The following is a 25829-nucleotide window of genomic DNA, read 5'->3' as shown; positions in this document are numbered from 1 at the left end:
GTCAGACTTCAAAGCACAAGTAGGGGAAGGGGAGAGAAAACAGAAGTGGAAGGAGTAAAAAACAGGTAAGACTTTGAAGCTGCAGATGAGAAAGAAACTTGCCCTTGATGAAGGAAGTGAAGAATGAAGGAGTTTTTAAGCTTACTCTGTGTCTCTTAATATTCTCTATCTTCCTCCTTCAAATGTAGAACCTCAGTTATCAAGCAGGTAGCTCCCTGCTTTCTGTAGCCATTTGGGGTCTTCATATGTTCTGAGGGAATGAAAAGTTCACTGTGGAATCAGGATTTTTGTCCAGACTCTCTTATTAACTGATTTTGAGAAAATCATGTAACTTCTTTGGAACTCCCATTTTCTTATTTATGCTAGGCTATGTCCAGGATTTCTATGAGACTACCATTTTGTAATTTTATCATTCTAAATCTTTAGCTCATTAAACATATATTTTATCACCTCGTTTTCCTAATAGCAGTTGACTTCTTTATATCCTAATTATCATTTTAAAACCAATCATTTGTTTATTTCAAGTTTAGAAAATTTCTGAGCCTACTGTGTGCCAGGTATTACTCTAGGAGCTCTACATACCTAGTCTTCTCTACAAGCATTAGAAAATTTAATAATACTGATTAAACAAGTTTCCCTTCTCTTTGCCCAAACTACATGAAACTAAATAGTAAGTGTGATTTTAAAAGTATAAACCTACAAGGACAGAGCGATGAAAGAGGAAATACCAGCAGATTAGAAATTTGAAAAGAGTTTGTGATGAGAAAAGCAACTGAAGGAGTAGTAACTAATTTAGCAGAGCATGAGTAAGTTACAAACTAAAATATCTGTAGAAGATAATACAAATTAGTTGATGAGTAGCTCATCCCTGACAGATCCCAAGAGATTCAGAACTTAGAAGTGTCAGAAGCTATCAGCGCTTCCAGTGAGGCATGGGCTGAAAAGAGGAGGATTGTTTCAAAGTCTGTATGTGGAGGAATGGGACTGCTCCTCAGATCCTTACCCCCACACAGGCAGTTGCCTCTTCAGGCAGAGCACTGGAGGTATGTTCTCCAGAAGGTTTCCTAGATATGGGGACACCAGAATAGAGATATAAGACTGAAAACTGATATTAAGGTAAATTTCCTTTTTGCCATCCTGTTCTCAATTTGTAGCCAGCCAAAGCTCATATAGGAAGTAGGAGATGGTTCTTTTCAGAATTTCATTGAACTGTGAAGAAAAGACCTAATGACTTTTGGAAGAAAGACCAAAAGGCTGGCTCACCACCAAATAAGAAGTGGATCTTTCTAGGGCTATTCTATAGAGAAGCTCTCAAGTCATGTAGCCCCTTAACACAAACACTACTTCTAATCACAGTTTTAGTGCTCTTTAATATGAATAGATACAAGACTGTGAGAGATCTGGAACATTTGGGGAAAATCTCTAACTTTAAAAGAGAGAGAGAATGTAGGAAGTAAAACTTCAAAGATAGCTCATGGTTAATATTCTTAAAGAGATAAAACAGTACCGCAACTAAAACATAAGAACAAGAGTGTAAGGGCGAGGGGAAGAACAATTGGAGAATAAGAACTAAATTGTTAAGTTGAAATTTTAAATTCCAAGAGATAAATCCTTAGCAAAGCCAAAGAACTCTCAGGAAGAACAAGATAAAAAGTGGAAAATCAGAAAGAATGGAGATTTAGAGGAAGAGTACACAGACCCGGGACCTATCTAATTGGAGTTCCAGAACAAAGAACCAGAGACAAAAGTAGGAAAGGAAGAAAGTTTCAAAGAAATAAGATAAAAATGTTTCCTGGACTAAAGGACATGCAGCTCTAAGTTGAAAGGGCCACCAAATGCTTAGCACAATGAATGAAAAAAGAGATTGCCTTGAAATTGAGAATACCAAATGATAAAGAGGTTGTCTGAAGAGAACTGGGAAGCACTGAGCATTGAATACCTCAAAATTCTGAGGCAGAATTAGTTTTATCTTAGATTTCTTTGTATAGTCAAACTATAAGTCTAGTACAAGGTGGAATAAAAACATTTTTAGACATGCTAATCTACTTCTTATGCACCCTTAAGAAGCTAGAGGATTGATTATATGTTCCAGCAAAGCAAAGTAGTTGTAAGAGAGACAGAAAGAAAAGGAGAAAGAAAAAAGGAAGACACAAAGAAGGAAAGAAAAAATGAAAGAAAAACCATAAGACTACACCATAAGAGGTCTAGTATACTAATGCAATGAATGGAAGTCCCGATGTGCTAGCTGCTCAGCAGGTCTAGAAAGTAACTCTTCCCAATTGGAAGAGCAGGTCTAGAAAGTAACTCTTCCCAATTGGAAGAGCAGAGGGAGGTCTTAGAGGGTAAGATAGTTATCTGATAAATGGGCAGCATCTGGAAAAACATCAAGGATAAGTACATAGAAGAGTAAGAAGTTTTAAGAAGATAATTACTTTTCAAAGAGCAGGGACTCCTGGGTGGCTCACTTGGTTAAGCGTGTGTTTTCAGCTGAGGTCATGATCCTGGGGTCCTGGGATTGAGTCCTGCATTGGACTCCCTGCTTAGCGGGGAGCCTACTTCTCCTTCTGCCTGCCGCTCCATCTGCTTGTGCTTGCTCTCTCTCTCTTTCTCTGTCTCCCTCTGACAAATTAAAAAAATCTTTAAAAATAATTAAATTTTTTAAAAAACAGTAAAAAAGTTTTATAAGAAAAGAACATAATCAGAGTACCTACTTGGCTCTGCATTGACAATATTTACAGAACCACATACTGTAAACCCCACTTATATATTTAAACAAATATACTTGTTTAAATCATAAATCATAAATAATGATATGTTTTTATTGGAAAAACAGAGCAAGTAGTAAGGAGTGATATAAAATAATTTTGATTTTGATCTACCTGAATTCTGATCTATCTTACTAGGAAGTCAGTAGACCTAAAAATGCCTAACATTGAAAAATCAGTAGTGGTAGAAGCAAATTATTGAACAGTGGTGTAAATAAACAGCTTAAACAGTTAAACCTGGGATCATCTACTATATTATATTAAAAATATTTTTATTACAATGTGTGTATACTACTTTGACTTTTTAAGAAAATGTAATTTGTCTAAGGACGTACGTTCCTGAGTAGCAAAATTAGCATTCATACCCAAGTCTTTCTAACTCCAAAGTCCATGGTTTTGTTACTGTACTGCACTGGTATTTCTTCACCTGTATAAACAATGCTTTAGTCATAAAATTTTTATGACTGAATAAATCTGATGTTTTCATATAGCTCAAGGAAGTAAGTTCACTGTGACTTCCAAAATCTAATTTGACAGCCTTTTCTCTTTCAAAAGTGAACCCAGTAACTATATATAAATCTTTAGTATAATTAATATATGTAGGTTATGAGATATATTATCTAAAAAGAATGATTGTTTTCCCACTTATTGATATTTTACAGCTTGATATTTTTACCTTTTTCGTGTTAATTATCACACTTATGTTCATTAGTTTATCATGTTTATGATACTGTCTTCCTACCTCCCAAGAATTTTAAGGTTATAATTGGAATTCTTTTGGTCTCATAATAGGTGTTCTCCCATGGTCCAATTCAATTGGACCATATTATACATAATATAAGTAAAAGCCAAGAGATTTCAGTGTTAACCAGGAGAAAAAACTGAATCATCAGATTAACATTTTAAAGTTATTTTGTAGATTTCTATTTTCTGGTATTAAAAGTCCCAGTGGAGGGACACCTGGGTGGCTCAGTTGGTTAAGCCACTGCCTTCAGCTCAGGTCATGATCCCAGGGTCCTGGGATCGAGTCCCACATCAGGCTCCTTGTTCGGCGGGGAGCCTGCTTCTCTCGCTGCTTCTGCCTGACTCTCTGCCTGCTTATGTGTACTCTCTCTCTCTCTCTCTCTCTCTGGCAAATAAATAAAAATCTTTAAAAAAAAAAAAAACCCAGTGGAAAAAAAAGTAGAGGAAAGTGTATTTTATATTTAGAATAGTGATTTTTTGAGGGGGAAATTGTGGAGCTGATCCTTGCAGAAGATTGATGTAGCATCTTTTAAACAGATCTTGTTAACATTATGACTTGCACCAAAGTTGCTTATAGTTAGTAGTACTGAGACCTGATTTTCTGAATATTTTTAGCATTTTTAATATTGAAAGTTGTCTCCATCCTAGATGTTATACATGTGTAATTCAAAACACTAAAATATATGATTCTTTTCCTGATGCCAAAATTTCTTAAGTGGCTGAATTATTAAGCTATACTGTCTCTTAAGTGGCTGAATTATTTAGCTATACTGTCTTACAGGTTTGGCTGCCTTTTTATCTCTCTGAAAAGAAGTTTTGAACGCAGTGCATATCTTCTTCAGTGGTGATGTGCTAATGTCCCACTTGTCATTTTTTTAAAGAGTTTATTTATTTATTTTAAAGAGAGGGAGAGAGAGCACATGTGCCAACTGGGGGAGGGGCAGAGGGACAAGGAGAGAGAATCTCAAGCAGACTCCACACTGAGCGCAGAGCCCAGCTTTGGGCTTGATTTCACAACCCTGAGATCATGACCTGACCTGAAATCAAGAGTCAGATGCCCAATTGACTGAGCCACTCAGACACCCCAGGAATCTGTATTGTTAACAAGCTCCACAGGTGGATTCTTACACAGTCACTACCAGTACAACATTTAGGAACTACTACATTAAACGATGACAAGTTTGGGGGCACGTGGGCAGCTCACTCGGTTAAGAGTCCAACTCTTGATTTTGGCCCAGGTCAGGATCTCAGGGTTGTGAGGTAGATCCCCACATCAGGCTCCATGCTAGACATGGCTCCATGTCTAGCATGGAGCCTGTTTAAGATTCTGTTTTCCTCTCCCTCTGCCCCTCCCTCCCCTTTAAAAACAAAGAGACACACAAAAACTACAGCTTCCCTGGATTCCTCAAAAAATTAAGAATAAGGGATCATATGATCCAGCAATCTATTTCTGGTTATTTACCCCAAGAAAACAAAAACACTAATTCAGAAAAATGTATGCATGCTTATGGAAGAAACCTGAATGTCCATCAAAGTAAAACTAAGAAAAGCAAATACTGTATGATTTCATTTATATGTGGAATCTCAAAACAAAACAGAAACATACTCATAAATGTAGATTAAACTGATGGTTACCAGAGGAGAAGGGAGTGGGGGATGGGTAAACAGGTGAAGGGACTAAGAGGTACAAACTTCTAGTTATAAAATAAACAAGTCACAAAGACAAAAGGAACAGCAGAGGGAATATATTCAATAATATTTTAATAACTTTTTTTTTAAAGATTTTATTTATTTATTTGTCAGAGAGAGAGTACACACAAGCAGGCAGAGAGGCAGGCAGAGGCAGCGAGAGAAGCAGGCTCCCTGCTGAGCAAGGAGCCCGATGTGGGACTCGATCCCAGGATCCTGGGATCATGACCTGAGCCGAAGGCAGCGGCTTAACCAACTGAGCCACCCAGGCGTCCCTAACTTTTTATGGTGACAGGTAGTAACCACACTTATGGTGAGCACTTTGTTGTACTTACTGTACTCACTGTTGTACACCTGACACTCATATTATATTGTATGTCAACTGTACTTCAAAAAATACGGATTCCTGGTCCCCTCCAAGTCTGATAGGCCTGGGGTCTTCCCCAGGAATCTGTATTTCACAAGCTCCCCAGGTGATTCCAATATGCAAATCAGTTTTGGAAACCACGGTTCAGTGTACATTTAGTAAGAAGCAAAATGTAATTTTTAAAAATCCTTTAATTAAGAATACTAGAATAGGGAAAAGAAAGATTCTGCATGTCAAATGAAAGTGATCAGATTTCAAGACTTGAGCTTTTTTGGTTTTTTTGTAGGCTGGGATCACTATGGAAGCAACTTAGCATTGGGGGCAGGTGAGATCCTTAAGATTTCTCTCTTTATGCCCTGACTTTTCTCCCCCAAGGGACAGTTTCATGATCCTTTTATTAAATAGTATTACAACTATTCCTAAAGCTCATATAACTATATGGTACTCTTGGCCTTTGTAAGCCAGACAGCATAATGACAAGCTAACTTACGTAGATACTTCACAGTCCTAAGGGGGGCTCCTGAGGTGGAATGTTGTAAGCAATATGGATTACAAGTTCAATGTATGCCCTTTGTCAAGATGAAAAACAAAAAACAAAAACAAAATAAAGGAGGCAGCAGAAAGAGATCTTAGATTTCAAGACTCTGATGACACCATTTTACTAAAAAAGAAATTGTCCATGATTTTTAACAGCTAATATAATGCCTTCATCATCTCACCTCTTTGGCTCCATGCCGTGGGGACCACCAGTGCCAGTTCCTGGGAAACCATTTCATCATCCTTCATATTCTGGGACCATGCCAATGGCTGGGGGAATGCCAGGTGGTGTGCACAATCAGTTCATACCTCTACAGGTGAGATCTGAAAAGAGAGTTAACTATATTTTTAAGAGAATAATTTGCTAATGCTCAAGGACTGTTGAGAAAAATTTGTTTACTTAATTATTACTGATTAAAGGCTAACCGGAAGCCCAGTACTGGTCTAGGTGCTAAGAATATATATTAATGACCCATGCTCAGGGTGCCTGGCTGGCTCAGTCAGTAGAGTATGCGATTCTTGCTCTTAGGGTCATGAGTTCAAGCCCCACGTTGAGTGTAGAGATTACTTTAAAATATATATATATATGTATTTTTTTAAGAATATATATTATGAAAAAAAAAGAAAAAGAATATATATTATGACCATCGGTGACCAGTCTGACCTGATCCCTGCTCTCTTGAGTTTGTGTTCCAATAAATAACAATAATTACAGCAAGTAATATCCTTTTCTAGCACAAAGTGATTTTAAAATCAGGAATATAAATTGTTTTTAAGTTATAGAGAATTTTTAAGTTTTCTTTATATTTAAGTTATGGAGAATTTTTAAATTTCCTTTAATTTCTTAAGTCTGGTTTATAGACTATAAGTGGAAGTCACAGGTCAGCATGATTGACAACTATTAGCAACATGGTTTATGACACTAGTTTTTTCTGTGTACATTGTTAATTAACAACACTTTTATTCCTTAAAGGTTACTAAAAAAAGGGTTGCAAATAAAAAGAACTTGGAGAGTAAGGAGGCCCAGAGTTCTCACGCTACCCCACTTCAGACTAGCCAGCCAGGGTCTTCCAGTGTCACCAAAGTGATTCCACAGGAGAGTTCATCCGCTTCCTTAAAGTCCTCTCAGATTACTCAGCCTGCGTCTTCTTTTCAAGTTGAAGCTGCCTCTCAAGGCCATAGTATGTCTCATCACAAGTCAACACCAAGCTCTTCTTCAAGAAGAAAATCAAGAAAACTGGCCGTCAATTTTGGCGTTTCTAAACCTTCTGAATAAATTTGGTACCTGGAATTAAATTAATTTCTTTCCTTTCCACCCACCTTTTTAGAAATCCATATCTGTGTCTCATAAAAAATTAGAATGTGCTATTTTAAAGTAGTACATTTTGATTAAAAATTTTCCTTTCAGTTAAAATTTTTTAATTTGTCAGGCACTTCTCATGCTATATCAAATTGTGCATCTTAAACATGTGCAGTTTGTTTTACATCAGTTATACCTCAGTAAAGCTATAAAAAAGAAAAACTAAATTAAACCTTGTATCAGTGGACTAAGCATTAAAATGAACCACTCTAACTCTTGGCCTCTCATCAACAGAAGTATCCTGAACCTATGAATTAGACATCATAGTGCAATAATAAAAAATTTTTTACACTATTGAGGGATAATTAAATGGAGCTTGAAAATTGGGCCTCAATCTACTGACTGTGGATTTTATTTCTCTTTTTAATGATGTGACAGGTTTGTCAGGAGAATGGCTCTTATTTATAAGTATTTTAACTTACATTTTGTTGTCTCTGAGGGTCCTTTAGACCTGCTGTGAAATGGTCACACTTGTTGTGGTGCTGCCAGTTTTGCTTTATTCTAAATTTTGTACCAAAGCAACTTTAGAATACTGATCAGAGTATTTCATTTAACTGCTTAGAACTATAAATAGCAATCTAGATTTGAGCAAGTAATTACAATTTTTTAGATTACTCAAGAACCAGCATTAGAAATTTCTAATAAAATCAAGTTTCAAAATCTACAGGGTACAACGACTGCAAATTTATCTTCTAATAGAATAAAATAAGATATATTAATCATGTTGTTAGTTGAAATAAATTGTGTTATTCTTTTGTATAGCTTTTTACCTGCTTAAACATATATGAGAGCTTCTTTGTTGGTCCATGTGTAGTATTTTTTGAGATTGATGAAATTCTAATTTTTTAAAAAATTCTGAGGTGTGCTATAATACAGGCACAATCAGTTTGTGATGTACTTTATTTACATGACAAACGCCTGTCTCATTCTGTTTCCGTATTTTTAGCTTTATGCTGAACTGTTCAGTGACTCTGGCATTTTGTCCTTGCATGTCATGTGTGAAGTGTGTATTGTTCAAGCTGTGGCTGTTGAAATCATTTTAGAATTTATGAAAATTTCTCAGTGGTACCAGGGCCTGAGTTTTTTTATATATGTATATAAATATGTACACACACACATATATATATTTATCCTTTAGTTTTTGTGATATGCTTATATTTTTAAGGAAGTAAGTTATCATAATTTTTTAAAAAGTAGGAGCCATAATGTTTATATGGAGCTACTTATTATTATATCCAGTTTCATTTAACTCATTAAAAACCCTGCCATGAGTCCTAAAGTAGTCTATTTCTTTTTTTTAAAGTGCTGGTATTGAACTAAATGGATTCCTTTCTCTAACTGCTGATTTCAGAGTTTCTCTAAATGTTAATAGGATATTTGTATATTAGTAGTGCCTTTAGTGTAAGAGATAAGTGTTCATTATCTGTCATTTATTATAGTCATGTGAGTTTCTGTGATTTTATTTTCTGTTAATTTTCTAGATTCAGATGTTCATTGGTTCCCAGCATGTCCTTGTTGGGAATGTTTATCTGTAGTGGGATCTTGAATAATGAAGCTCAAATAATTCTGTGTTTGTTCTTAGTGTCCCACAAACTCTCTCTTTGTTTTAAAAGGAAATCTGTATTATGAGAATATAATACAAAAAAGTTAAATTGTGATAATAATGTTCTGTTAACCTCTTAACTACTTTAAAGTATGTAATATTTTTTATCTTATGTACCTGTACAAATTCCAGCATTCAAGAATTGCCTCACTCATCACTGCTGTGTGGCCCCTCTAAAAACAGCGTACAACCCACATCTTTTTTAGAGTACAAAGGAAGGAGCATGTGCCATCTTCTGAAAACTCCAAGATAAATTTCAAAAAGCATATTGCTACCGGACCCATAGGATATTTCCCCAGTGTTTGAGCAAAGTGAGCTGATAATTCTACATGAATAGGCAGCAAAAGTGTTTTCTTTTTATTCCTTCCTCCCTTTTAAAAAAAAAACATGTAGTATTCTAAAGGTCAAGATTGAGGAGAGATTAAATAGGAAAGAGCTTAATAATGACTAGATTAGTGGTCAGGCCTTCATCTTTTCCTTTCCCTTTAGACCTATTCCAAATGTGGGCATGAGATCAATAGGAGATCAACAGGACTTGTGCCTCCCTATGCAGGACATAAGGAACAGAGACTGTTTTTATCTCATGATAATCTTGAGGAGACTAGATTTGTTGATAGTATGGGAAACTTACAATTTTTCCATCTTGGATTGGACAAACTCAGATCAGCTCAAAGTTTAGAAATATGCCCATTTGACTGTTGAATCTGCTGTAAACTTTCTGTGAAAGCTGTGGTCTCGATAGGGCACAGAAGAGCAGAGTCCCCAGATTGCTTCATGCTTCCACGTAACCAAAGGAGTTAAATCTAAATATTCTTATTCAGTTAATTTCTCTCTTTATTTTTTAGTGCATTAAGTGAATTTTGAAATTGATTCTTCTAGTTTCATTGTTCCTTGTTACAATTGCCTGCATTGCCTGATCATCACCTAGTTTTATAATTGGACAAAAGCTATTAATTGATTTAAACATCATGTAGACTAAAGTCTTAAACATCTGAGAGTCAGTTGCATGAGACATTAATTTTGCCTGTCAGGGTACCTTGGTTTCAGTTTAAGATGTTGCTTGCGTTTCAGAGGAATAAGGAGTTCTTTTAAAACTGAAAAGATAAGGTTCGTTTTAGTTTTTGTTTCTATTAGAAGAGATGAAGAACTCTTGATGCAGGTTTTTTGTTGTTTTTCCTTTCCTATGATCAGATATTTGCTTTGGTTTTAAACTGTTGTTTTCAAACTAATCTAGAATCTTCATTTAAGGGGAGAAGCAGTGAGGGAGGACTTGGAAGAAAGAAACCAATTAAATAAGATGCTTCCAATCACTGCATTTTCAGACTATATTCTGTCTTTCTAGATCAAGGAAGCAGATAAGTTGCAGGGGCTTTTTTAGTCACTTTTCATCTGTTCTATTTGTATTAATGAATCATACTTTTTTGTAGTGGTTGTCTAATTTTTACCTTAGGGTGAATAACACTGTCCAGATCTCCACTGAAGTTAGGCCTAATGTGTTTTGTCTCGTTTTTCAGAGTATCTTTTTTAAAGCAACAGTGTACAATTTCCCAGCTTTTCGAGCTTGCTATGTTTCTTAGGATCATCTTGTTTTCAAATTGTGTTTTTACTATAGAGGAGAATTAATTTATTGGCAAGATATAACCGTGACAAGTTTTCTCTACTTAAAAAAAAAAATCACTTAAGTTCCTTTATCATTTTTCTAGAGATAGTGATAGCACTCAAACTGGTAGTGTTCTTTATGCCTATTTTGTAAGCTTCGTCAATGGAACAGTCTTTTTCACAGGAGCATCCTTTTCTAGTCAGGATAAAGCTTAAAATTCCAGAAATGAATACTTTCAAACTGACCTGGTTCGTATTTCCATCAGACCTCTCCATCTTCCGCCAGGGAGCAGTAAGAGACTGTGTTGAAACAGACAGACAACAGTGGTGAGTCAGTAGGCATGCGGAAGTGTCCCTATTACCATACCATACTGAGTTAACAGCTCTGGTATTGCTGATCTTTTTTTTCCCCCCCAGGGAGAGGGGGAAAAAAAAACCACACACATGTAAAATAGTTTTAGTAATTAAAAATATCAGCAATCTATAGCTGCTTTTGTGTTTGTGTGTATGTCAGTGAACCAGCAATTATGCCTTGCTCAATCAATGCATTCAGCCATCTCAAGTGCAATTTGTGATGGAGACTCTGGTTTCCAGTAGATAGTTTTAGATAGTAAAACCTGCAAAAATTAATTTTTTCCCAGCAGTACACCCATTGCTTTTGATTTCAACAATTGGTATACTTTTAAATTGCCTAGGCCAAATAATTAAGTTCAGACAGATGTTTTAGTAATTTGAAGCCAAATTCTCATACTGTTTCTCATGAATAATAGGACTGAGAATTTGGTCCACAGTTTGCTTTAAGTTATTTTATTCCTTTTCCTTTACAGCTAAGGGGCTCTTTCCTTTGTTTTGTTGCCTCAGTTCTCTTACATTTTCTTTCGCTTGCACCCAGTTGCTTCTTTGAGGGTTTTCCTCTATTTTGATATATGGGTAATAAATAGTGTGTTGTATCAATCAAAATGTTCAACATTCTATTCATTTAAACAATATAATTCATACATATATACCTTAATTCATTTCTTTTCTCACATAGCTATTTTATAAGTAACTGGAATTTTTCATTAGATCTTATACAGAGCAGTATTTTATTAAAAATTGAAAAGGGAAGACTTTTATGTGCTCATTTTGTAGTTTTCGTTTTTAAAATATCTTTACATTATCTGCAATTAAAGTGTTTTAAACTTGCATTGGAATGGACTCCGAATGTATTTTTGTGTTAAGTTGTACATTTGTAGATCTCTAGCATGAAGTTAGCCTCAAAATGTTGTGCAGAAGGATTTTAAAATATAAGAGTCACTGAAAGAGTTTAAAAATCTATACATGTTAAATGCTATATGGATTTTAATTAAACACTTGAGAATGATTTCATAAGCTGTTTGTTCTTGTATATTTACTTTAATATCAAAAATAGGAACATTACGGTATTCACTTAAACCCTCTATCCTTTTACATCTGTGTTTTGAATGTATGTCATTTAGAGTAAACTGAGACAGACTGGTTGGTGGAAAAAGTCTGTGATGATTGTAGATTCCAATGGCCACTGTTCAGAACCTTACTCTACTTACTACTGGTTATAAATAAATGGTTATCATATTAGCATTGCCAAGTGATGTAAAGCCAAAGCCTCAGTTTCTTCATCTTAAAGATGAAACACTCTTGTGTTGTTACTATGTATAAAGCACCTGGTACATACTAGGTGTATTACAAATGTTAGTAAATAAGGGTTTGTCCTGTGTATATGAAAATCTTTTAACTGGGTCCCAAACACAGAGTCCTCTGGATGGTGCCAAATACCTCTATGTTTTTCCCACTGCGTCGCTCTCCAGTGTCCAGTTCATAGAGTCCTTGTGCTTCACTTGGGCATCTGGGAGACTCGACTCTGTTTTTCTTTTTCCCCATCACAATCCTCGCTATCTTTTCTACCATGCAAGGGAAGGTTCTTACAGAGCCTCATAGAAAGGGACTAATTTCTACTGATACATAGAATCTGGGCAATCTACAAGTAACATCTTGCTAATATCAGCCATGCCTCACAATATAACTCTTGACACAGTATTTTACCCAAATCTCCCAATGATATTGGGAGTTGAAAAGAAGGGTTAAGGAGGGAAGAAAATTTCTTCCTACTCTATCTGCTTCCAGTTCTGCCCGATAAACCTCAGACTGCCTCTCATCTTGTACTTCCCTCTAGATCCCAAGGAGCAATCACATCCTGATACAGTGTTTGGCCCCCTGATCCAGCAGGAGGCCTGTGGTGTAGGCTTACCAGTAGAGACTTAGTGAGCTATTTTTCTACTTCATTCCCCCAGATTGTCAGATCCTCACACTGCGATCCGTTGTAACCACCCCTCTTCACCCCAACTCTACAGCATTCTTGGGGCTTCCTTCCAATCTTGGTACCAATCTTCTGATATGAGCATCAAAACTAAACAAACCAGGGCACCTGGGTGGCTCAGTCAGTTAAATGTCTGCTTTCAGCTCAGTTCATGAACCCAGAGTCCTGGGATGCAGCCCCCTTGTCCAGCTCCCTGCTCAGTGGGGAGTCTGCTTCTCCCTCTGCCCCTCCCATGTTCTTACTGTCTCTCAAATAAATAAATAAAATCTTAAAAAAAAAAAAAAGATTTAAAACAAAACAAACCAAAACCCACTCAAGCTAGTTTAAGGAAAGGAAATTTGTTTCAGGAAATTGGGGCATTCTTACAGAATCCAATCCAAGAAGTACAATCAGGCCTCCCAGGAACTGGACCTTAGTCAGGGGCTTACTGTCCAGTTCACTCTGTCTCCTCTGCACGGAGCTATGAGGCCTGTAGCTCTGTAGATCAGGACACTCATCTGTAGTAGGGGTAAGAGGGGAGCGGAGGGAAGGGCAGGTTATTTTGAGAAACTGCCCCTACTGGGGCTGTGAGTTGAAAAGGAAATGCCAACCTCTCTAAGACAGGCTCTTAAGCAACAACCATATTCTGAGCCAGCAGTCCTTACAGTTTTTACATAAAAGAAGGCCTGCAAAACAGTTTTGCCGTAATAGTAACCAAAGCTCACTGTAGGACGTGCTTGCAAACAGCTCTCATAAAGGGTTATCCCTGTTAAACTTCAACTTGGAAAATGGTTGCCTTTAGAATTTTCCAATATTTTACGGAGTCACTGATTCCTACAGTTGTGGGAGTCTTAGCCATGTTTCACTGAGTTCCTAGATACAGGATGAACAAAAAGTCTACTCATCATGAAATGCTTGCTAAGTACCTAATATCCCAAGCCAATGTTACAAATGGTTTACACAGATAACTCCTTTAATCCTCATAACCCTATCATGTAAATGGGTTTTACCTCTGCAGTAGTCCTGACTCCAAATCCTACACTCTGAAGCACTTTGCTATACTAGAAGGTTCAGGTTTCATAATCTAGTTTTTACATCAACACTGTGTCATTATATTATGAATAGACTCTCATTCATTTTATTTGCTTTTTATTGGTATCTGTTAAGGGTTTAATACAAACAAAGCATTAACAAATGTGAGTAAGACCTCGTCTTGACTTATCGACATAAAGTCAATAGAAGAGGGACAAATAAACCACCAGGCACAATACCAGTATAACCAGTACACAAGAAGGGAACCTCACAGGCTGGAAAGGTATCAGTTTCTTTTCTGAAGGAGCTACATCCCAAAGGACTTAAGTGAGGGAAGGAGACTGATCAGGACTGAATTATATGTGGTGCTAATTAAGAGAGGTCAGAAGTAAAAAGGCAAAGGTAGACACTAGATCATAAAGAACATTGCAGACCATGTTAAAGTGTTTGAATTTCATCCTAAAGTCTGTCTTAGTCCATGCTGTTTTACCTGGATGTAACAAAATCCCACTTAAACTAGCTCAGGAAAAAAATAAAATGGGGGTGGGAGTAGAAGATTTATCATGCGGATGCAGGAAAATTGCCTAGAATCCGAGAGGAAGAACACAGCTGGGCTTCAAAAGGGCCTGGTCCAAGAACAAGAAAGCTATCAGGAATGTAGGTATCTACGTTTTCTAGTCTCACCTCGGCCTATCTAACACTCATGGCTTCCATGTTCCAGCTGTACACTGCTTCAGTTCCAGCAACCAGCCTAGGACTAGCATGTCTCCAACTCAACTCCAGATGGGCTGAGTTTGTGTCAGATGTTCACCTCTGCCTAGGCAAGTAAGGTCAACTAATATAAACATGGCTGCTGTGGCCCATTCCTATGGAGGAGTGTTCCTTATAGAGCAAGATGGGTCAGGATGGGACTACATCCCCAGAAGCCCTTCTATTAGGAGCTATTAATATGATTTTAAGAAGGGTGGCATCATATAGACTTAATTAGAGAGAGGAAATCATAGAAAGCTGTTTCAGTAATCCAAGTACAAATGAAGCAGCTGCACCAATTCTTAGACACTCTTCTATTGTTCAGTAAGTTGAATATCAAAGTGAAAGAAGAAATGTGGAATCAGGATCAACCTTCTCAGGTTGACCCATTAATATTTTACCAGAGATCCTCTCTGGTATATTGCAGTTCATAGTGTATTTGGTCACAATGCCTTCCTGAGAAGAACTACTTTCTCCCAAATTCTCCATATATGACCTGCTGAGTCTCTTTTTTGTCTAAGAAATATGAGTTCTTTCCAAGACATCTTTCTCAGCCTGATAACACGTCCTAGAATGTCAAACAAATATTGACTGATGTCTACAACCATACTCATGGATTATCAGAAGCATAAACTCCTATTTCTTACCAAGAATGTATCACCGAGTCAGAGCTACTCTCAACCACAAGGTGGTTGAGGTACTCTGCCTGTTGTGTTAGAACGCCATGTTCTATAAGAGACAACAGGACACATATTGATGGACAAATCCCTTATGCCCAAGGCTGGGCATTACTCCACTCTGTCGGTTTCTGGGCTTTACAGTTTGTATTACTCACAGGTGCAAGTCGCTTATTAAGACATTAATTGTGTCTCCATGAATATAGCTCTGAAGTTCTGTACTTCTGTGCAAAGTTTTGCCAAAGCCAACTGTCCCAAATCCCTGCTTTTTTAGAGGGAGGCAGCAAAAGAGTGACCTCAAGAATCCAGACTGACTTCAAGGAAGCCATCATGATGGTAGAAAGCTTTCCCAAGTGGATCAGTGTCTTTCCCTATCCAATCCAAACCTGTGGAGTGACAGGCCTGAGCCAGCTGTTTGCAGGACCAGGATGGCAGTGATCCTTGTATGAAACAGTAAGTCTATCTTTATTCTCTTTGACATGGAGGAATTTGTGCTCAACATCCTCATTGTGACTAAACCTCCAGTTGAGCAGGCTGAGAAGATAGTACAGATCCCTAGGTATGTCACCATGCTTTATATCCCTCTATGTCTGACATTTTTTTTATGGAATGTGGCCGAAAATGAATGAATAAAACAATGTTTTAAAAAGAGACCATTCTCGGGGCGCCTGGGTGGCTCAGTGGGTTAAAGCCGCTGCCTTCGGCTCGGGTCATGATCCCATCGTCCTGGGATCGAGTCCCGCGTCGGGCTCTCTGCTCGGCAGGGAGCCAGCTTCCTCCTCTCTCTCTGCCTGCCTCTCTGCCTACTTGTGATCTGTCTGTCAAATAAATAAATAAAATCTTAAAAAAAAAAAAAAAAAGAGAGACCATTCTCAAGCACCTGGGTGGCTTAGTCGATTAAGCATCCAGGTTTGATTTCGGCTCAGGCCATGATTGTGAGATGGAGCTCCGCACTGGGTGTCGAGCCTTGCTTGGGATTCTCTTTCTCACTTTCCACCTGACCCACAACCCCTCCCTTTCTTAAAAAGAGCATTCTCTCAAAACTGGTTTTGACAACTTTCAGCAAAACTTAAGCATATGACATTCTAGTTGCAATTTTGTCTGTGGGGATTCTTCAGTCATGTTCGTTCTAGGAATATGTTCCCACTTTAGTGATTCATGTTATTGGGCCTGTAACATGTAAGAGCAGACAGGCCAGTGTGGCATCCCCAGGTACATGTGAGGCAGAAGTGTTCTGCAAAGAAAGCAAGATGTGATACAGCAGGAGAGGACAGCTTTCTGGCAGAAGGCAAGAAATTATTAGAGGACATGCCAGTGGGAACCCGGGGTAGATTTAGTGGGGCTAGCAGTGCAGAAGGGAGAATCTGTAGCACTACTTGAAGGTCATACTTCGAAATAATATGTCACATGTATTAGGTGAGTGCCTACCATGAGCCAGGAAATTCAGGTTTTGGGGAAGAACTCCAAAAGAGGGGAAAGAGAAACAAGGGCTCAGCCAGCATACAGACTGTTCCCTTCATAAAGAAATGACTGCGTATTTATAACACAATGCTCCTGCCTCATTCAGGACCCTAAAGACCAATTTTCTTTCTCTCTCCTTTAATCAGAACCTTAAAAAGTAAGCTGGCATGATTTCCAAGCAAAGAAGGACTTTTGACAAGGAATTTTGCTCTTTTCCTTCACTGCAAAATAACAGGTTTTCTCTTCTGGGGAATGAACGTACTGGCCCCTGCTTAAGAACGGTAAATGTTAGCCACAGCTCATTGTCTTTGTCTATTCCTCTCTGGAAAGGAAAAAGCATTACAGAGCGATAGCAGAGAGTCCTCATGAGGGGACTTGGCAGAGAAGAGGATGCAAAGCCCGATTAGCAGCATCAGAAAAATGCTGGTGTCCACAGGAGGAAGCCCAGGAGCTTAAACCCCAGGATCTGTACACACTGCAGCATCAGCTATGAGACAAACTATTAATGCACTTTTTGTGACCTTTGATTTTTCTTTTTAAGAAAAATCAAGCTGAAGAAAAATGATGCTGAAGTCCATCATTGCTAAATAATTATCTTTTTGGCATTCAACACACACAAATCACTTTCCCCACTTTGACAGCCTAATCAAACAGTAGCAGAGTCTTCACCAGGATCTCTGGGTGTTACCAGCTGGTTCTTTCCCAGTTACATTTCCTTAGGGCCACTAAGTGAAAGAGGTAGTCTTTTATTGTTGCTGTTATGACATTGTCATGTGGTGTTTCCACACTTTGTAGTAGCAAAGAATATAGATCACAATCGCATGAGTCATCTTCGATTTCTCCCCACCACACAAAACTGGTTCTCAAGTCCTGGTGCATTGTTGTCTTCTGTATTTGCCCTCTTCCTTTTATCCTCATGATTATTGTCTTAATACAAGTTCACTTCCTCCCATATTTGGCATATTGCGATGGTCCCCTATTTTCCCTGCTTCTAGCCTTGAACCAGTCCAGTTCCTTCAAAAAAAAAAAAAAAAAAAGTAAATACTGTTCACAGATCAAGTGCTTTTTAGCATTCTGTTATTTACCTCACCAAGTGTTGTGACATAGACATTTTATTTTATTGTAATAACAACACAAGATCTACCTTCTCGATAAATTTTTAAGTATATAACACCTTGTTGTTACTATGGGTACAATATTGTGCAGCAGATTTTTAGAACTTATTTAACTGAAATGTGTTGCAGCCCACCCAGCCACTGTGAAGCCAGCTCCCAGGGAGCAGCAAGAGGGGCCCCGCCCAGCTCCTTCCCTGGGACACACACTCAGCATCTCAGCCCCCAGCTGCCACAGCCTTGAACTGTGTCTGTGAGCATCTGCGCTTTACCTCCACTTATTTTGTGCATCCATCAACAGGTGTGTCCTAAGGTATCAGAAGAGCCCAAGAGAGGTTATTTTTGAGGTCTGGGAATGCACAAACTTTTTTCCCATGTAGTTAATGGTAATTATTTCTTCACTTTACAACATTTTGGCTTACGAAAGGTTTCATAGAAATGGACTTCTTTTGGACAGTGGGGGAACCTGTAGCTGCCCAGAGTACTGGGGGACTGACGTTCTCTGTTTCTTGCTGCGATGCAAGGGGAAGGACATATCTCCAATGTGGTAATCTTGCCAAAAAAACAGCTCTCCTGACTTTAATAAACACAAATAGTCAAACAAATAGAGGATTTATGGAACGAATCCAATCCAGACGACTGGACTGATCTCTTCCAAGGGACGTAGGGAGCAGGGAATACTGGGGGAGATTCAAGAAACCTAACACTCAAAAACAATGTGTGACCCTTGACTGGATCTAGGTCAGGGGGAAAAAAAAGCATTGATGAGACATTTTGTGGAACGGTGGGCATATTTTGAGTATAGGTGATGTTGAATTAGTGTCAGTTTTCTCAGATGTACCAATGATATAGTTACATAGGAGATGTTCTTAATCTTGGAAGACGCACATTGAAGTATTTAGGAATGAAGTGTCATATATCTGCTTCCCCCTTCCAGATGGTCTGGCATTAAGGAAGTACAGACAAAGATGGAGGCAGTGTGGTTAGAAGTCAACAGCAGCCCTTCAGATGAGGACTATTCAGGTATGAATACTAAAATACCGCTTTTCAGCTTTTGTGCAGGTTCAAAAATGTTTTTAAGTGCTTCAAGGAGGGACAAATGTGGGGATGGGTGAGTTGCTGTTTTTCATTATAAGTCTTGTGGAGTATTTGATATATGTTTAACTTTGATCAGAATGAAAACCAATAAAATAAAATGTCAAGGCTAATTGGAGAAATGTTTCATTAAGAAATGCTGTATAATACTCAAATCAGTACTAATTAGAGATTAATACTTTCAAAACTTGGCAGTTGAGTCTTAGAGCTGGAATTTACCTTGAAGAACCTCTCAGCCTGCTTCCCGCATTGTAGTGATTAATAAAATGAAGCTCAGGGGAGTTAAGTGACTTGCCCGAGCTCAAGCACCTAGGTAGCAGCACAGCCAGGTCCAGAGGCCAGATCCCCTCACTTCTATTCCAAAAATCTTCCTTTGTATGCCATAAATTGTTTATCTCCTATTGTACAACTTTACTGCATAGTGAATAAGCAGCTGTCCCACAGTCTGTGCTCTTTTCTCAAGAAAGATAAGGACAACAATGGGTCCAAGTGTAGGAGGAAGGAAACAAATAAACCAAGAAGGCCACAGTTGGATATTAGCTGAGAAGGGAAATTGAGACTGACCGTTGCAGAGTGGTTACTCTCAGGCAATAAAGAATTGATTCTCACAAATTAGAGGGTTTCATCTGTTCACACTGTAATTGGCTATTAGAGCTTAGTAATTGAAACTAAGAATCTTGTAAGCCTTTGGCTCCCAACATTTAGCCCAGCTGTCAAAAGTCAGCACGGTCAAGACGGACAAAGGAGCTTTGTTGCTGCTCCTGGTGATTGTGAGATTTTTAGACAAAGAAAAATAGTTTCTCGGAATTTGAGGTACTTAATCTGTTTTTTAAAATATCTGTCCAGTTTCCTTGCCAAGTTTTAAGTCCCCAAACAATAAGAACGGTGGGTTTGATGATATATACTTTATTATTTGTTATTTATTTATTTCCCCTATATTATATTATAAAAATTTCCCACACATAAAAGGTGAAAAAATAACTTCAGTTAACATCCATACACACACCACCAAAATTCTACCACTGATATTTTCCTATTCTTACTCTATCAAGTATCTAACCATCTATCCATCTCTCTTTCCATATAACAATCCTTCTTACTTTTGTATGCTTTTCAAAGTAAGTTGCAGACATCTTTATACTTTCCCTGAAACATTTCAGCATTCAGCATGCATGTCATATATATATATTTACACACACACACACACACACACATTTAGTGAGGGAGGGGGAAGGGGCAAAGGGAGGAGGAGAGAGGATATTTTTTTAAAGATTTTTACTTATTTATTTGACAGAGAGACACACAGCTAGAGAAGGAACACAGCAGAGGGAGTGGGAGAGGAAGAAGCAGGCCCCCGGCGGAGCAGGGAGCCCCATGCAGGGCTTGATCCCAGGACCCTGGGATCATGACCAGAGCTGAAGGCAGACACCTAATGACTGAGCCACCCAGGGGCCCTGAGGAGAGAGAATTTTAAGCTTTTAGGCAGACCCCGTCTGAGCATGGAACCCGATGCAGGGCTTGTTCCAGGAACCCTGAAATCATGACCTGAGTCAAAATCAAGAGACAGACGCTTAACTGACTGAGACACCCAGGTGCCCTATTAAGTCAATATTTTAATGGTTCCTTTTTGTTTCTTCAGAGGTAAAATTTACATAAAATGAAATGTACAAATTTTAAGTATTCAAATTACCTAAGTTCCAGCAAATATATGCACATGAGCAAACTAAATCATTACAAGACACAGAACATGAGCATTACATACAGAAAATTTCCTTATACCCTCTCCCGATAATCTCTACCCACAACAACTCAGAGGCAACCATTGTTCTGAAACTTGTTCACCAAAAATTAATTTTGCCATTTTCTAGAATTTCATATTCTTGGGAAAATGCAGTTCTGCGTTCATTCTTTATGCAAGGTTTCTTTTACCCAATATGTTTTAGAATTCATTCATGTTTTGTGTATCAATAGTACATTTCTCTTTATTTCTAAACAGTGGCACATTGTGTGAAGGACATAGTGTGTGATTTATTCTCCAACTGAGGGCCAGCTGAGCTGTTTCCAGTTTGGGGCTCAAAATGCTGCCCTGAATGTTCTTATACGAGTCTTTCTCTGGACATTTGTTTTCATTTATCTTGGGGAAATATCTAGGTATGGAATGTGTGGGTCATAGGATATGCATATGTTTAGTTTCATAAGCAACTGTCAGACTTTTTTCAAAGTGGCCGTACCATCCTATACTCCACCACCAATGTAGAAGAATTTGAGTCCCTCCACATGTCCACCATTTGTCCTGGCAGTCTTTAATTGTAGCCATTCTGGTAGTGTGTTGAATATTATTTATTTTTTGATAAATGCATTTCTAAATTTTTTTAAATTTCTGTATTTTATTTTTTAAAAAGATTTTATTTATTTATTTGAGAAACAGAGATCACGAGTAGGCAGAGCAGCAGGCAGAGAGAGAGGGGGAAGCAGGCTCCCTGTTGAGTAGAGAGCCCAATGTGGGGCTCGATCCCAGGACCCTGAGATCACGACCTGAGCCGAAGGCAGAGGCTTAACTCACTGAGCAACCCAGGCACCCCAGATAAATGCATTTAATACACTCAAAGTCAGTCTATTTTTATAAAAAATAGTCTACTCACGCTTAGAGGAGTTGACAAGGCTTTATTGTGTTGCACTCACAGGAAACTGGGATAGTTTACAACATGTACATGTACTCTCTGTTTTTAGAATTTGTCTTATTTTATAGTTGTTGTTGTTGGTGGTGGTGGTGTTTTACTGTGGTAATTTACACATAACAAAATTTACCTTCTTAGCAGTTTTAAAGTGTAGAATACAGTGGTACTAAGTACATTCATGAAGTTGTGTGACCATCACCACTAGCCAGTTGGAGAACTTTCTCATCAACCCAAATGGAAACCCCCACTTGTCACTTCTCATTCTCCTTCCTCCCAGCCCTTGGCAACCATTAGTCTGGTTTTTTTTTCTATGGATTTTCTTATTCTGAGTATTTCTTATAAGTAGAATAACAATATGTGGTTGTTTTATGATTATGTAATACCAGGTATAATTATAGATTCTTTGGATGACAGAACACAAGAACATTCTAGATAGAGGAAAGGCAGAACGTGTTGTTATTTATAGCTCCAAAGGAGAGAGGGCTGCTTCACAGGGCCACACAGGGATTTGTGCCTGAGGACAAGGTAACAACAAGGTAAAGCTGGAACTCAAGGAGGCAATTTACATATGACAAGCAGGGTGGGATTAGCGAAGTTTTGTGGGCTTCCTGAGATTTGAGCATTTTTTGTAACAAGTTTTATTTACATTGTAGTTAGTTAACATAGAGTGTAGTATTGGTTTCAGGAGTAGAACTTAGTGATTCATCACAAGTGCCCTCCTTAATACCCATCATCCATTTAGCCCATCCCCCACCTCCCATCCAGCAACCCTGTTTGTTCTCTGTAGTTATGAGTATCTTATGGTTTGCTTCCCTCTTTTTTTCCCCCATCCCTTATGTTCATCTATTTTGTTTCTTAAATTCCACAAGTGCGTGAAATCATATGACATTTATCTTTCTCTGACTTGTTTCACTTAGCATAATATACTCTAGCCCCGTCCACATCATTGCAAATGGCAAAATTTCATTCTTTTTGATAGCTGAGAAATATTCTACTTATATATATATCACATCTTTTTGACCCATTTGTCAGTCAATGCAGCAACCTCTTTGACATCAGCTGTAGCAACTTCTTGCTAGACACGTCTCTGGAAAAAAAGGAAACTAAAGCAAAAACGAACTATTGGGACTTTATCAAGATAAAAACCTTCTACACAGTGAAGGAAATAAAACTAAAAGGCAATGTACAGAGTGGGAGAAGTTATTTGCAAATGACATACCTGATAAAGGGTTAGTATTCAAAATCTATAAAGAGCTTCTCAAACTCAACACCCAAAAAAACAAACAGTCCAGTAAAGAAGTGGGCAGAAGAATAGACATTTTTCCAATAGACATTTTTCCAAAAATGTACAGATGGCTAACAGACACATGAAAATATGCTCAACATCACTCATCATCAAGGAAATACAAATCAAAACCATGAGACACCACCTCATACCTGTCAGAATAACTAAAATTTATAAGACAAGAAACAACAGATGTTGGTGAGGATGCAGAGGAAGGGGAACCTTCTTACACTGTTGGTGGGAATGCAAGCTGGCACAGCCACTCTGGAGAACAGCATGGAAGTTCCTCAAAAAGTTAAAAATAGAGCTCCCCTACGACCCAGCAATTGCATTACTAAGTATTTACCCAAAGGATACAAACACACTGATTCAACAGGACCACATGCACCCCAATGTTTATAGCAGAATGACTAACAATAACCAAATTATGGAAAAAGAATTGAGTACTTTGAATTCTGTGGGTCCAAGCAAAAAGAGGCCACCCCTGGGTGTTAGGTATCTGGGCACATCCAGCAGTTGGAAATATGTGTTTCAAGACCCAGGAGTGTCAGAGCCCAAAAGGGAAGTAGTTAGGGTGGAATTTTCTTAGCAAACTACCCACAAAGGAGCTAGGGGAAATGAAAATTTTAACCATGACTTCAAAACTGGCTCAAGACAGTACTTGTCAAATGTTATGTTACAGCAGCTTTTTGGACCAGACTTCTTTCCCTTAGCATAGTGTTCAAGTTTCATCCATGTTCCTGCATGTATCAGTACTTCTTCATTCCCTGTTATGGCTGAGTATTACTCCACTGTATGGATATACTACATTTTGTTTATTCATTCATCCGCCTAATGGACGTTTGGATTGTCTCTACCTTTTGGCTGTTAACTAAGAGTGCTGCCATAAACATTCGTGAACAAGTTTTTATTTGCACACTTGTTTTCAGTTCTTTAGATTATGTACTTAGGAGGGGAATTGCTGGCTGATACTTAACTTAATAAAAAACTACCAAACTGTTTTGTACAGTGGCTGCCCCATCTTACATTTCTACTAGAAATGGATGAAGTTTCCAATTTCTCTGTATCTTCAGCAACACTTGTTATTTTCCATTTTTTAAAAATTATGACCACCCCATGATCTCAGGGTCCTGGGATCGAGCCCCTCATGGGGCTCTTTGCTCAGCAGGGAGCTTGCTTCCCCCCACCTCTCTGCCTGCTTCCCTGCCTACTTGTGATCTCTCTCTCTGTCCAATAAATAAATAAAATCTAAAAAAACAAAAATTATGACCACCCATGCAGTTTTGATTTGCATTTCCCTAATGACTTAATGATGCTGAGTACCTTTCCATCTGCTTTAGGTATCTTCTTTTGAGAGATGTCTATTGGAGTCCTTTGTTTATTCTTAAAATGGATGTGTGTCTTTTTGCATGCAGTCTATTTTAATTCCAGAAAGCAACCTTCTTTTTCCAAATAATTTCCTCTTATTTTCAACATTTGTGATTTTTTTTTTGTTAAGATTTATTTATTTACTTTAGTACGAGTGGGGGTAGGAAGAGACAGAGGGAGAGAATCTTCAGCTGACTCCCCGCTGAGCCTGGAGCCCCACCCAGGGCTCATCTCACAACCCCAAGATTGTGACCTGAGCCAAAACCAAGAGTTGATTGCTTGACCTACTGAGACACCCAGGTGCCCCTCGTGATTTTAATTTAATAGGAGATTAAGGTTTGTTTATTCCCACAGATGACATTTTAAAAGATTTATTTATTTTTAGAAGGAGAGAGGAGAGAGAGAATCCCAAGCAGAGAACCCACTGAGCACAGAGCCCTAGGAAGGGACTGTTGCCCCCCACCCCACCCCTGCCGCCCCCACCCTCCTGCCCCATATCATGACCTGAGCAGAAATCAAGACTCAGACACCTAATGACTAAGCCATCCAGGCTCCCCTCTAAGGTGGCATTCTTAAACACATGGTTAAGCAAAATGTATGCATTGTTTACATAAAAGGATCAACTTTTCAGATGACTCTAGTCTAGTTTTCAGAGAAGAACTGGATATCCTGATTAGGAGGCATTAAATTAAGCTGAAATTCAAGGTGTAAAATCCTATTAACAGAAAAGGTGGCAAAACACTGTTCTTGTAACCAGAGATGTTAAATACAATGAGAAAATGATAAGTTTCCTTAACCCTCTAGAATAATATCTTAATTGTGGGCAAAAGTTCGTCAAGCTATAGTAAGAAAACTAAATTTTAATACTACTAAAAATTAAAAAGAGGCCTTGGCCATTGTATAGTTCTAGGCAGTTTTTTTTTTTTCCTACATTAGGCAAATTGTATCATAAGCAGGAAAATCATAGCCAACATGACCAATTGAGGGATTTTATGTTTCATACATATACCAAATACCATATACCATATACCAAATTGTAAACACTTACTAGTCAAGAAACAAACAGAAACTAACCCTTGATAGGTACTATTTGAATTCAACCCAGTTAGGAACCACAGTTTCTCTAAATGGAAAAACAGGCCAAAGCAGCCAACTAAGCTTTTCCAAGCGCTAAATAGGCAGACAGAAAACATAGGAACAAGGATAAAATGTATTAGTCTGAGAGAGTATGACTTTACACCAAAATCTCTCTTTGGAAAACGAGTATTTATCTGGAGATGTGCCTTAGAGGTAAGAAGCTGGGCCAGAATAAACATGCTCCCTCCTTCTGAAGACTTTGATCTCAGGAATCAGAATGAACCCTTATTTCATTTAGCATTTTTAGATCAGTCTG

The 25829-nt window shown here is 38.1% G+C and overlaps 1 protein-coding gene across 2 annotated transcripts in view; it reads left to right on the top strand.

Moving 5' to 3' along the window:
* Nucleotides 1–8734, top strand: part of XRN1 (5'-3' exoribonuclease 1) — a 104068-nt gene extending 95334 nt beyond the window's left edge. Inside the window, exons 41-43 of one of the 2 annotated variants that reach the window (XM_080822543.1) lie at nucleotides 5852–5890; nucleotides 6259–6419; nucleotides 7076–8734. In XM_080822543.1, the coding sequence (XP_080678669.1) occupies nucleotides 5852–5890; nucleotides 6259–6419; nucleotides 7076–7378 (503 nt within the window). In that variant the 3' untranslated portion in view covers nucleotides 7379–8734. The remainder of the gene's footprint in view (nucleotides 1–5851; nucleotides 5891–6258; nucleotides 6420–7075) is intronic. The other variant, XM_080822544.1, reaches the window with a different exon arrangement.
* The last annotated feature ends 17095 nt before the right edge of the window (nucleotides 8735–25829 follow it).

The sequence above is a fragment of the Martes martes genome (genome assembly GCF_963455335.1).
Source record: "Martes martes genome assembly, chromosome: 1".
Classification (NCBI taxonomy): domain Eukaryota; kingdom Metazoa; phylum Chordata; class Mammalia; order Carnivora; family Mustelidae; genus Martes; species Martes martes.
The sequence above is the reverse complement of the archived record's forward strand: the minus strand, read 5'-3'. Positions and strand labels throughout refer to the sequence as shown.